We start from the raw sequence: 14,255 nt of genomic DNA, 5'->3' as shown, positions 1-14,255 counted from the left end.
TAGACTTTCTTTGCTAACATTCATAATTCTACAATGGTCTATAATCAGACAGAAAGCCAATTAATAAAATTTATCATAGTTCCTCAAATTAAACCAGTTTAACATTCAAATACTTCAAATGCTCTTACATATAAGTCATGTGATAGATTTCTCGCAAAGACTCTTGGCATCTTTCATTCATTTTAATTAAATCTGTTGATGTAAAGCTATAAGAATTTTTCACTTTAGAAATCTGCCAGGAAATTACAAAACAAATGTCAAGATACACACACACTCCTATGAAATAAAACATACAAATTTTAAATAAGAGAAATATAGCTAATTAGCTTAATCACTTTAATTTTGAGATACAATATCATAAAGAAATTAAGTACTGTTTGTGAAAGATAAAAGGAAGATTGCCTCAAAGAATAAAGCAGGATATTTTTTACCTACTCCATCTGACATGACTATTTTGATAGGTCTTAAAATGGCTTTGTAGAAATGTTAAAACACTATCTTATTACCAAGTGACTTGCATGATCAACATCCTGGAGTGATCCTCACTCCATTTCTGACCCCTGCCTCAGTATTTGTCCCATATCTGAACCTCAATCAATCTCTAACCCCATTATTGAGTTTCAACCCATTCTTTACTTCATCTGTCATTACTTGGTAACACAATGTGTATGTGTATACATATACACACACACATATGCCTGAAAGCTAAATGTTTGTTTTTTTTTTTTTTTGAGACAGAGTCTCACTTTGTAGCCCAGGCTAGAGTGCCGTGGCATTGGCCTAGCTCACAGCAACCTCAAACTCCTGGGCTCAAGCAATCCTACTGCCTCAGGCTCCCGAGTAGCTGGGACTACAGGCATGCACCACCATGCCTGGCTAATTTTTCTATATATTTTTAGTTGTCCAGCTAATTTCTTTCTATTTTTAGTAGAGATGGGGTCTCGCTCTTGCTCAGGCTGGTCTCGAACTCCTGAGTTCAAACAATCCACCTGCCTAGGCCTCCCAGAGTGCTAGAATTACAGGCATGAGCCATCGCGCCCAGCCTAAATGGTTTGTTTTTATCAAAAAGTCCTCCCTGGAAGCAGACGAGACAGCAAAGATTAGAGTGGGTTAGACTTTTCCAAATGAGTATATTGTGGAGGAGATAATATGTATGTAGGAAAAAGTATTTCCATGGTTCAAAGTTTTGGAAATATTCAATTTTTAAAAGTTAACTAGACTTTATATCAGAACTTTTTAAACCTTTAATACTCAGATGTGCCTTAAGAACTACCTAAAACAGGAGGTGGTGCACTATTTTCCTAATTCCTTTTTATCAAAAAGAGCTTTTTGCATTTTCTTAATTTTTCTTTTATTCTCACACCAAGCTCCCAGAACTATGGGAAACACTGAGTTTGGCCTTCCTCCAAAAAAGCTTCTAAATCATTCTTAGTATTAGATTCAAAATCACTCTCAGATTAGTATTAGATTAGTTAGGTGGGTGGGTAGGAGTAGGAGAAGGAGCAATATACAGAACATTCAGAATTTTGGCATGTAAAACTCAAGGAGTGCCTGAAAATATGTAAATGTAATTCTGGAAAATCAGGAACAATAATTTCCTAACCACTCTAGAATAAACCTTAATAAATTCTGAAGGAAGATGATCACTGGGTAGAGCTGTACAATCTGTAGTCATCTGGATGAAAAATCCTCGAGAAGAACTAAAACTTGTTCTTAAAGGAAGATTATATTTTTCTCCAAGCTGTGATATCATTCCTAGTGATCAGAAAAACAAAATGAAGGAATTTTTAATGAGAAAATTACTTTTTCTGTTTGAAGAATCATATAATTTTTTGTTATTTTTACATAAGTAGGAATGTCTTGTTACTATTTCAAATGATAATGACTTTTAATGTCCAAAAGATGTAGTTAAGTATTCTTTTTAAATAAATAAAAACCAAAAACAATACAAAGGTACTCATTCTGATAAGTAATTTTTAAAGGAAAAGAAATGGGAAAAAATTTAAATTAAAAAGACAGAACAAAGACTATTCTGTAATATATGTTAGGAATACTAGGGTTTTTAACATATTATTCATTCCACTTCATATCATTTATTCTACTTTTTTAATTTTTTTTTTTTTTTTTTTTTGAGACAGAGTCTCACTCTGTTGCCCAGGCTAGAGTGGTGTGGCATCAGCCTAGCTCACAGCAACCTCAGACCCCTGGGCTCAGGTGATCCTACTGCCTCAGCCTCTAGAGTAGCTGGGACTACAGGCATGTGCCACCATGCCCGGCTAATTTTTTCTATATCTTTTAGTTGGCCAATTAATTTTCTTTCTATTTTTAGTAGATATGGGGTCTCGCTCTTGCTCAGGCTGGTTTCGAACTCCTGACCTTGAGCAATCTGCCTGCCTTGGCCTCCCAGAGTGCCAGGATTACAGGCGTGAGCCACCACCGCCTATTCCGCTTTTTTTAAAAAAAAGAAGAGAATAATCATACAAATTATAGTAATCATTAATTCCCAATTAGAACTTTCCTCTATAAAACATTTTACAATACAAAATATTCCAAAAGGTAAATAGATGATTCATCAAATAAAATTTCTAAAAAAATCCAAATCTCCCTATCAACTTCATGCTCACTTCAGGATTCTAAATTTATATTTCTAACTTGATAATCATTAATACTTTGAACATTACTTTTAAAAAACTAACATATATTATTCAAAACAGTTCCTTCTCCTGATTTTCCTGCTTTTCTCAATGGTATCACCATTCTTAGGCTAGAAATCTCAATTAGCACTAATGGCAACATTTCTGTTTACTGTGGCCATATCTACCTAATTAGTAACTCCTATCAATTTTTCCTTCAACTCTTGCATTCTTCACTTCTCATATATATTGCTATCACCCTACATAATGCTTTATTAACTTATAATAATTTAAGCTGGTCTGTCTTCATTTTTCCACTCAAATTCATTCAATATATTTTCTTGATCCATTTCGACTCACAGAACAAAAACATCTCAGTGTCTCTTCATTCTCCTCAGGAAAAAAACCCACACTCTTGGCCTTCAGAGACTAAATTCTGGTCCCCAGTCTATATTTCTGATCATATCTCTTATTAGTTCTGTAAGAGAGAATGTGCTATTCCATGCTAACAGATCTGTTCACTCATTTCTCAAAGTTTCCCTGTGCCCCTCTGCTTCTGCTTGTACCACTGCCAGCAGGCAGAATTCTTCTCTAGGCTAATCCATCTACTAAAAACCTTCTCACACTCTGTCCCTCCACACCCAGTGACTCTCTGTGCCCTTTATCTAATCTGCTATTGTTTTTTTCCCATATATTTTATATCCATGTGAAATTATATGAATATATGATTGATATAATCAATACTGATGTAAAATATACATATATATGTATGTGTTTGTTGCTTTATTGTCTGCCTCCATGCCATATATAAGCTCCATGAGGACAGGGATTTTGTCTTGCTCATTATGTATTCCCAGTATGTAGAACAGTGTCAACATGTAGTAGGAGCTCAATAAATATTTGTTAAAAGAATTACTGGACTGTCTCAAATGCCACCTCTTTTAGATAAAAATGATATCTCTCCTGCCACTGGAACCTTCTAGTGTTGACAGCCTACATTTTTCATAGAACTTATACACAATGTTTTATGAAGGTAAGTCTATATTTAAGTTTGGAGGAAAGAGATACATTGTAATACTTTGACATCTTTATTTTTTAAAAAAAGTAAGTTTCCTTAAATGGCAATATGTGTTAACCTTATGTTTTGGTAACAAGAATTAAATTAAAAATATGTATGGCTAGTCTTCAGCAGCAAAAAAACCATAGCATGTTCTAAAACATTTGTTTTATTCATAAAAAACAGAAAAACGTGACAAAATAGATAAATTACCTGCTATGTCATCTACAATCTCTGTATATGTTCTTCTAGCTATGTCAAGAAATTCATTTATGTTAGACCTCACTGCATAGCACTTCTGAGTCCTCATATTTAGGCAACCTTTCATGTATCTTGCATCATCATTAATTACTGTTTTAATCTTTTCAAGTATGATTCCAAACCTAACATTAAGGTAGAAAAAGAACATTATAGGCATTAAGTTATTTTAATTTATAATTTGAATTGAAGTTAATGATAGCAAATTTTTGTTGAAGGTTATATTGAAATAAATAATTAAGCAATAAATACTTAAAATTACATAAGTTATAGGTACAACTATGTCAATTTTAAACTATTTCATCTGTCAGGACTAGTCTAAAACAGCATGAGGCCACCAAGAAAGTTCTACATCTGCTAATAAATAGATCTTCCAAATTATACATACTGACTGTGCCTGTGAGTACAAAATATATCCCTAAAGAACTGTTATAAAACTTCTGGCTTCATGCTCATTTACTCAATAAATATTTAATTACACCATGTATCAAGCACTGTTCTACGTACACGAATTCAAAGGATTACACATGGTCCCTGCCCTCAGTAGACGAGGGGGACTAAACACATACTGTGAGACGGTGCAATAAGAACCTCACAATTATCAGTGATCAAGTGCAGTGATTATGCAAACCGGAAATCTGGTAACACCTATTTTCCTAATTGTTCCTTTATTCTGTTCTATATTTTATTTACAATTAAGCTGGCTTTATTATTAACTTCAATTTGTGGCCTCACATGGGATATAAATCTTCAATCAATAAAATAACATTTCTTAAATATCACAAATCTTTTCAGTTCAGAACCAAGGTGCCAGTGCCAATAATTTAACAATATTATAATTGAACTGTATTTAGATTTTATTCAATATTCATATCTACTATTTTTGGTTACATTAGATCCTTCATGATTGAACAAATTAAAGAAATACATTTTTATTTTTTGTAAGTCTTTCCATGGAGAATGGTTAAAAGGATAAATATTAAAATTGTGCATGTATTTCAATTTTTCATGTTATTCTAATTGCCCATTGACACAGATAATCAATGTGTTGCTACCCTATTTGTTGTAATTGTAAGATGGAATGTATAATTAGAATTTTGATGAATAGTTTAAAGAGTCTATCAATCAAAACTCAGGTAATTGTTCTACAGAATGCAATGAGAGTCTTTAAAATCAGTTACAATCAGGAAGAAAAGAATAATCTGATATTTTATTAAATTGTGTGACAAAGACCTCTTGTCTTCCAAGGAACCATAGTAAGCTCTTAATAGAGGTGTGTTACAGTTCTTCAGAGCAATCTATGAAAGAATAAAATAAAAAATAATTTAGGTTAGTAAATTACAACATTCAAACATAGCACTTTATATATGTTTAATACTTTACCAAGTGCTTTCTTGCTTCATTTTCTCATTTATATACTCATAAAAATATTTTAGGTATATTTAAGTGAGGACAGATGGTATCCTTTCCATTTTCCAGATAAAAAGCAAATGACTAATAAGTGCTATCCACTGTTTCATCATTTTGACCTTTATTTTTCTTGTCTCTCAGCTAACTGTTAACATCCAACTATTTATAGAGACAGGTATTAAACAACTACTGTTGTACATTTAGAGTATTCTACATATAATTCCAAAATTTGGGTTAGATATACATTAAACCAAAAAAAGTGCTTTGTATATTCATAAAGAGCAATTTCTCCATTCTTTCTTTTTTTTAATTCTTTTTTTTTTTTTTTGGCATCTTTCTGGACTTTTTATTAAGATTGATTGATTTCTTTTTGTTTTGTTTTGTTTTTTTGGAGACAGAGTCTCACTCTGTTGCCCAGTCTAGAGTGCCGTGGCGTCAGCCTAGCTCACAGCAACCTCAAACTCCTGGGCTCAAGCGATCCTCCTGCTTGAGCCTCCCGAGTAGCTGGGACTACAGGCATGCACCACCATGCCCAACTAATTTTTTCTATAGATTTTTAGTTGGCCAATTAATTTCTTTCTATTTTTGGTAGAGATGGGGTCTCACTCTTGCTCAGGCTGGTTTCGAACTCCTGACCTTGAGCGATCCACCTGCCTCGGCCTCCCAGAGTGCTAGGATTACAGGTGTGAGCCATCGCGGCCGGCCAATTTCTCCATTCTTATATGGTAAAAGTATGAATTTTATTTTGCTTAATGAAAACTAAGAGTGGTCACCAACTGAATAAACAGAAAAGAGAAGAAAAACATAGTTAACCCAATCTTTACCTCATATTTTAAAATGATATGAGGCAATGGTATGAATTCTTTTTTGCTTTTGAATAGAAAATAATATGCACACTCTGAAAAAAACTATAAAATTAATAGAAGCATAAAGAAAAAAATAAGTCACTCATAATTCTGCTGTCCTTCCAAAGGTGAATACTCTAAATGTCATGGTATATTTCCTGTCACTATCTGAAATTTAAAAATTTATATCATTATATGCTTCTTACCCATTCTTACTCCCCATTTAATATAGGTGAGTACCCTTTATCAAAAATGCTAGAGATCAGAAGTGCTTCAGATTCTGGATTTTTTTTAAGATTTTGGAATATTAGCATATACATAAGGAGATATCTTGGGGATAGAACCCAAGTCTAAACATTAAATTCATTTATGTTTCACATATACCTTATACACAGCCTGAGTTAATTTTATACAATATTTTTAATATTTTTGCACATGAAACAAAAATTTGTATACATTAAACCATCAGAAAGCAAAGATGTCACTATCTCAGCCACCCATGTAGATGATCTATGGTTGTTTGGCATCATCATCATTCCCCACCCTGAATTTTATATGCTACCAATAAATAATCATTTTCTTACATTTATTCTCACATAAGCACTTAACAGGAAAAAAATTGCATATCATTAATACAGTGAAAAAATAACGAGTATAATCAGCACAGTAGTGTCACCAGAATACTTGTATTAGCGGTTAAACAACAGCAACAAACAATGGCACACTTTTGGTCTCTTAAGTCACTGTGTTCAAGCATTGGCAACAGCATGTATGACATCCTTCACACTAAACTCCTTTTGAAAACTCTCCACACCCATACCTCTGCTCTCTGCTGTTAGCATGGTGTTCAAGAAAAGTGTCTTTTTTTATTTTTAGATTTTATTGTTTTTTTCCTTTTATTTTATCATATTATGGGGGTACAAATATTGTTAGGGTTACATATATTGCCCCTGCCATTTCTCCCCCTACCCCCTCCACCTTGCCAAAACATCAAGCAAGCTTGTCCAACCCCCAGGTGGGGTGCATCGCATCTATTATATAAGTATATATCCATCCCCTTCTCCTCCCTGCCATCTGCCCACCACCCCATAAAAGTTTTCTTTTTTTTTTTTTTTTCATTTTTTGACCTTTTGGTTACATTGTATATCTTTGGCTTTCCCTACAAAGGGTTAGAGGTATTCCCTTCCCCCCCAACCCTAAGTTCGCCACAACCCTAAGTAGTGTATGTCCCCCTCCCCCAAACACTGGTGAACACTCCCACCATTTGAGCACCATAGTTTTAATCAGTCAGTACCAATTTGATGGCAAGTACATGTGGAGCCCATTTTCTTGATCTTGTGTCGCCTCACTTTGGATAACGGGCTTAAGCTTAATCCAGGATAGCATAAACGGTGCTAGCTCACTGTCATTTCTTAGAATTGAGTAGTATTCCATTGTGAGCATATACCAAATTTTAATTATCCACTCATGAATTGACGGACACTTGGGTTATTTCCATGATCTTGCAATTGTGAATTGTGCTGCCATAAACATTCGGGTGCAGATGTCTTTGTAATAGAATGTCTCATGCTCTTTTGGGTAGATGGCCAACATGCTATTGCTAGGTCGAATGGTATTTCTATATCTAGCTGTTTGAAGTATCTCCAAATTCTTTTCCACAGGGGTTGCACTAATTTGCAGTCCCACCAGCAGTGTAAGAGTGTTCCTGCCTCTCCACATTCTCGCCAGCATTTGTTGTTTTGGGATTTCTTGATACAAGCCATTCTCACTGGTATTAGACGGTATCTCATTGTGGTTTTGATTTGCATTTCTCTGATGATTAGAGATGTTGAGCATTTTTCTATATGTTTGCAGGCCATTATTCTGTCTTCTTTGGAGAAGTTTCTGTTCATTTCTATTGCCCATTTCTTGATGGGGTTGTTTGATTTTTTGTTTATTCTTTTAAGTTCTAGATAGATTCTTGTTATTAGACCTTTATCAGAATTGTAGAGAGCAAATATTTTCTCCCACTCTGTGGGTTGTCTATTTGCTCTAATGATGGTTTCCTTAGCTCTGCAGAAATTTTTTAATTTGATGGGATCCCATTTATTTATTTTTGATGCAGTGGTGATTGCCTAAGAAAGGTGTTTTTATATTTACTCTTCATTGATCTGATACCCTGGTCACATGGTTGAATTAATGAAATCATGTTTAGGGGAAAATAGATGACATAAACTTTAATATTTTTGATGAGATATTTCAGCTGAAGGATGAGCAAGACAGTTGTCAAGGAATAACAAAGTCTTGCAGTCATCAACCAGTCCAGCTTCCATGAAGTAAGCACAAGCTACTGGTACAAAATATATGTGAAGCCAATCAGAAAAGAAGTCCTTGGCGATCCAAGCCTTTTTGTTAGGATAATAATGGACAGGTAAGAAATTCACTCCTCAGAAACAGTAAGGACACAAGCTTTTGCCTATAATAAGTTTATACTTGCTCATGCCTGCTACATTAGCATATCCCAGCAGTTACTCTGTCTCTGGCATCCTAATTCCTGTAGGGGCTGTCTCATCAGCTGTAGTCAGTGTCTTTCTTGGGCAATAATGCCAAAATAGTGATGTTTCATCAGCATTACAGACTTATTCTGGCATCAGATTTTCATCAGTGATGGTCCTGGCAAACTTGTCAATGAATATCTCCAATGTAGATAATGCAGATCAGCAGCTGTGTTATCACCACAAATTTTTTAAAATTCCGTGTCTTTTCTTAATTTTCTGCAACCAGCATGTTGAATAGTCACAGTTCCCTTCAATTTTCAGTTTACTGTAATAGATTTTTGCTTGTTTCATGTGTAGCATACCATTAAATGGCATATGGTCATTGTGACACTGACAGATCAACTCTTTCAAGACAATCAAGATCTTCATTTTTAGCTTTATCCAGTGTTTTGTTGTTTTTCATTAATTTCTTTTCATCACTTTCAGGATAGAACTCCAGTAGTTTATCCTTCTGTTTCTTCAGGTCATATATGTTGGTTATTCTAACACCATACTATTCTGTAAAACGTTTCATACTTACACCACTGTCCAGTTTCTCTAATAGCTTGACCTTCTGTGTTCTAGACAAACATAAATGCTTCCTTCTTCTGTTATCACTGTTACCTACAGGGGTAACTTGCAGACATTTTTGACATTTTCAACAGTATCTTTACATCACAGAGCAAAGACCAAGCAAAAAACACAGTGAGTAATGCATGTAGTCTTGGCTAAATTTGGGAGCACTGTGGAAAACCTGCTATTGGTGTATTTGGCCAGCATAAATGCCATTTTATTACCTTTTGTGGGTGTGTTTGCATGAAAGAAGTTGGGTGTTTGCAGAAAAGATATATCACAGCTGAAGGTAGCTGGGTGGACCTTTTTCTGAATAAACTATGTGTAGGAGTGCCTGCATTTTGACTGCAAACCATCATATGAGGTCAGGTGTGGAATTTTCCACTTGTGGTGTCCTGATGTCATTCTGACACTCAAAAAGTTTCAGATTTTGGAGAATTTTGGATTTTCAGATTAGGGATGCTCAACCTGTACTACATCATAAGTGTGAGAAACTTTTCATGTCAAAAATTTTTAATATTTCACTCTGTGGAAAGCAAATACTCTCTTTTCCTAATTATTGGAATTCCACTCTACTTATAATTTCTCATTGATATAAATAATGCTGCAATGACCATCATTGGATATAAATCTTGGTCAACATTTCAGGAAAGCTTTTTCAGACAGATTTCTAGAAACAGTATTATAGGATCAACAGATATATTTTGTGACTATTCCCTATAAAGTGCGTATAATTCATATTCCTACCACCTGTTTAAGAAGTTGCTCGTTGCACTAATTTCTAATTAGCAGAGAGTTACATCTATTAAGAAAAATAAAAATCTCTGCGTTTGATAGATAAAAAATATGGTTTTAATTTACATTTCTTTGATTAATAATGAGGTTAACATTTTTGGTACAATTTATTAATCATTTTGATTTCCATTTTTGAGTCATTTTCCTTATTTCCACTAGCATTCTTGTATTTTCTTATGAAACTGTATGAGTTTTATGATGAAAGAAATTAGTATTTTGTCTGTCATTTGTTATAAATTTTTCTCTTCTTTGCCTTTTACTTTGCTTTTGACATACCAAAGTTTAAAATTTGTATTTTATCAAATCTATCAATACTTTTCCAGTTGATTTATTTCACCTCTTTCATTATAAGAAATGTGATAACATTTTTGAAATATTTTGTCAAATTATTCTCATTATATTTATTAGAATGATCACTATAATAAGATTCTTCCATATGTTTCACTATTTTTTCTTTTCAAAAAGCTATTTCTTTTTATTAATTTAATAAAAAAATGCTTTACACAGTGTAGTACTTAAAAATTGATGAGAAAATCACCATCTTGTAACTATCAGAGTAAAAATTATCTCAGGGAAGAGTCATCAATAAATTCTAAAATCAATGGGTGAAAATTTGATAAGGAACAAGCTTGGTTACACATTCTCAAAGCATTCATAGATTACTTACTTATTAATTACAAAAGAAAATATGAGAGCTTTATAGTAAAGAAACTGATCAAAGTTAACATCAAGAATAGGGAAATGACATCATGTGCCTCCTGATGTGATGTGATGTACTGGGAAGGCTACAACATTGCTCATAGAGTGTTACTGCTAAATATGTATAAGATGAATTTTTCTAATAAGATGAATTTAATCATGAGGACACAGTCACACAAACTAAGGAACATCCTATAAGACAACTGGCCCTCACACTTCAAAATATCAAAATCAAAAGCCTTAGAAATTTTTCTAGCTTAAGGAGTTTAAAGAACCAGGACATTAAATACAATACATGATCCTGGATTGGACCTTGTATCAGAAAATAAAATGTTACTAAGAACATTATTAGGATAATTGGATATATGCCATATAATAGAATTGTATCAATATTAAACATCCTAAATTAGATAATAATATTGTGGTTATTAATATATAAAAGAATATCCTTGTTATTAGGAAACATGTACTTTAGTATGTAGGTACTACAACATATTCTCAAGTGGTTCAGAAAAAATAATAAGGATAATAATGTATATGTATGTGCTGTATACATAAAGAGAAAAAATACAGGGAATTCATTATGTTCTTCTTGAAATTTTCTCTAAGTTCAAAATTTTTTCTAAACAAAAAGGTTAAAAAATTATGCTGGACATGTTTTGTATGATACCCATATGTATAAATTACCTTTAAAGAGTCCACAAGTTCCAAGGTATGTTTTAGGTATATTAAATTTGTAATCTTTGATTCAGCTGCATTGACCTGTTAAGATAAAAATCCAAATGTGGATATTATAAATACTTAATACAAGAATGGGTTTTCCTCTTGAACATTCTACTCTTATCATATTCCATATATTTTTATATATCAGGTTAGCCAGGATGCCAGCCTAGAGAATGATTAGCAATTATTCACCCACCATAATACACCTAGTACACTAGTTTCCTGAACGTCTGACAATGAGTTGAGTTCACCTCATTGTATCCAACTTTCATTTCTATTTCAGTCCCCTGAGTCCAATTTAAACTGCAATAGCAAAAGGAGATACAGTTCATTCCTGAGCAGCATCAAGAGACTAAAAATAACTGGAAAAAGCACAAAAGATATTTGTGGATAGATGATATCCACATCTCTGTGGCTGAATCCAAATCTCCTGGACAGTTACAGAACAACATCAATTTCCCACACTGGTTCCTGTTTGTGCAAGTAAAATAATTTTCATAATTCCAGTAGTGCAAATTAATTAGAGTTTTTCAAAATAAAGCAACATCAACATTCTAAATATATATATTTTTAAATATGGAACACTTCTCAAATTTGCGTGTCATCCTTGTGCAGGGGCCATGCTAATCTTCTCTGTATCATTCCAATTTTAGTATATATGCTGCCGAAGCAAGCACAACATTCTAAATTTATGAATAAGCTTTATATAAATAAATAACACTCTCTCTAGAGTTGTGCAATGGTACTGAACCTGGCGAAATGAAGAATGTTCTTATGCATGGAGTAATTTATGAATAGACAGAAAGAGTGGGCTTTTACGATATTCCAATTATGACATAATGTACTTGATATGGAGCTATTTCTTTTTGAGGTAACCTGATTTATATCACCACTGCACAATACCTGGACCGTTCTATGACCATATGGGTCATTTTAGAAGTAAAGTCATAACAAATGTTGTTAGCCCCCAAAAGGGTTATCTCATGTTCTCTTAGGTGGATTTTTGAAATTAGCTGGAAGATTAAAAATAAATACAATTTACCAAACAGAAGAAAACTCTCACCAATGAAGAACACTTCCAAAAATAGCCAACACACTCTTGAAGAAGAAAAGGGTGGAAGGCCTAACTGTGCTGAATATATCAACTAGCAATAAAATTATAGTAATTAATAAACTGTGGTATTGGCACAAGGAAAGACAGAGAGATCAATGGAGCAGAATAAAGAGTCTAGAAACAGACTCAAGCATATAAGAACATTTGACTTATGTCAAAGGTTGATCGCAAAGCAATGGGGAAACGATGGTCTTTTCCATAATTAGTACTAGTATTGAATACAATTATGAATCAGTATGAGAAAAAAAGAAACATGGCCCTTTCCTTACTTCACAAACAAAAACTAATTCCAGGTGGATTGTAGATCTAAATACAAAAGGTGAAGCAATAAAACATCTGGAATACAATGAAGAATATCTTCATGCCCTTGGATGTTTTAATTAATTATTATAGATCTTATAATTGATTATTTAGCATCTATTAATCACATGGTCAAACTAACTGCCAAAGTTGTTTATATCTCCCTTGCAGCCTAGCTTTTGCAGGCATATAAACCTCATATTACAAACCATCCAATCACAAATCCTAACATTTGTGTTTCACTTCCTGCCCAACAGGGGGACATCCCGCTCTAACAACATCTTGGCACTGTAGTAATAAAGGCTTTTGCCTATGGTTTCCCCCTTGCTCCTTCTGTCTCCTGACCCATCCTGGTACTTTCTAGTGTGCCCCCTTCTTTTGGGAACTATAAGTAATCAAATCTTCTTTCAATGGCATTAGCTTCTCTGTATTGTGTTGTCATTCAATCACTTCCATAAATCAAAATTCCACAGGTACAATCCAGACACTGGAGTAAAGACTTCTTAAGTATGACATAGCAAACACTAACTATAAAGGGAAAAAATGATAAACTAGATTCATTTAAATTAAGAGCTTCTATTCATCAAAAATTACTACTGATCCAGGATAGGTTCTCCAAAAGACAACTTTGAGAAACTAGAATTTGAGGGCAAATAATTTATTTTAAAAGTAATTCCAGCAAGAACAGGCAAGGAAGTAGAGAAGAGAAGGAAGAAAAGGATACTAATGCAGGATACGTTAATAATGATCAGGTTACCAATGTTATGGTACTTGTGGCTTAATCTTGTCAGAGACCTCTGAGAGATGGTGTAGAGCAAGCTTCAGGAGTTATTTCCAGAGCTAAGAAAAATGAAGTAGTTATTCACCAACTCCTATTCAGTATTGGTTAAGAGCTGTTGCCAAGGGCATCAACTACCTGATACTCTGGCATCTTGCAGCCAGAGAAGGTCCTTGGGCAGAAAGTCTCAACTGCTTCCATCAAGAAGTCACCCTTGCACAAAAGGGAATATCAAGGCAATGTGAATAGCACACCAACAGCATCAGCTCTACAATATTAAAGGCAAAAGCAAATTACGAAGTGGAACCCTTTTTTTTGGTTCTATGGAACACAGAACTAACAAAGGAACACATAAAACCAACAAAGGGCTCATATCTAATTATAAAAAGTAGCACTACATATCACAAAAGAGCATAAAATAAACTCAATATAGAGAAATGAACAAGATGGGAGGGGAAGGAGGGATGGGTAAATTCACACCTAATGGGCGCAGTATGCACTTTTGGGGGGGATGGGCATGCTTGTAGCTCCGACTTAGGCAGTGCAAAGGCAAT

The 14,255-nt window shown here is 33.9% G+C and overlaps 1 protein-coding gene and 1 non-coding gene across 2 annotated transcripts in view; both read right to left on the bottom strand.

Annotated features, from left to right (window-relative positions):
• The window catches only part of MSH4 (mutS homolog 4), a 93,967-nt gene that overhangs the window by 39,083 nt on the left and 40,629 nt on the right, over positions 1-14,255 (bottom strand). Inside the window, exons 9-13 of the mRNA XM_075999426.1 lie at positions 11,474-11,548; positions 5,182-5,246; positions 3,904-4,073; positions 1,619-1,755; positions 129-232 (exon numbers count right to left, since the gene is read on the bottom strand). Of these exons, the coding sequence (XP_075855541.1) occupies positions 129-232; positions 1,619-1,755; positions 3,904-4,073; positions 5,182-5,246; positions 11,474-11,548 (551 nt within the window). The remainder of the gene's footprint in view (positions 1-128; positions 233-1,618; positions 1,756-3,903; positions 4,074-5,181; positions 5,247-11,473; positions 11,549-14,255) is intronic.
• Positions 12,080-12,186, bottom strand: LOC142869692 (U6 spliceosomal RNA). Its single transcript, XR_012918266.1, has one exon. It is a non-coding gene; the product is annotated as a U6 spliceosomal RNA (small nuclear RNA).

Source organism: Microcebus murinus, chromosome 2 (assembly GCF_040939455.1).
Source record: "Microcebus murinus isolate Inina chromosome 2, M.murinus_Inina_mat1.0, whole genome shotgun sequence".
Lineage (NCBI taxonomy): Eukaryota > Metazoa > Chordata > Mammalia > Primates > Cheirogaleidae > Microcebus > Microcebus murinus.
The sequence above is the reverse complement of the archived record's forward strand: the minus strand, read 5'-3'. Positions and strand labels throughout refer to the sequence as shown.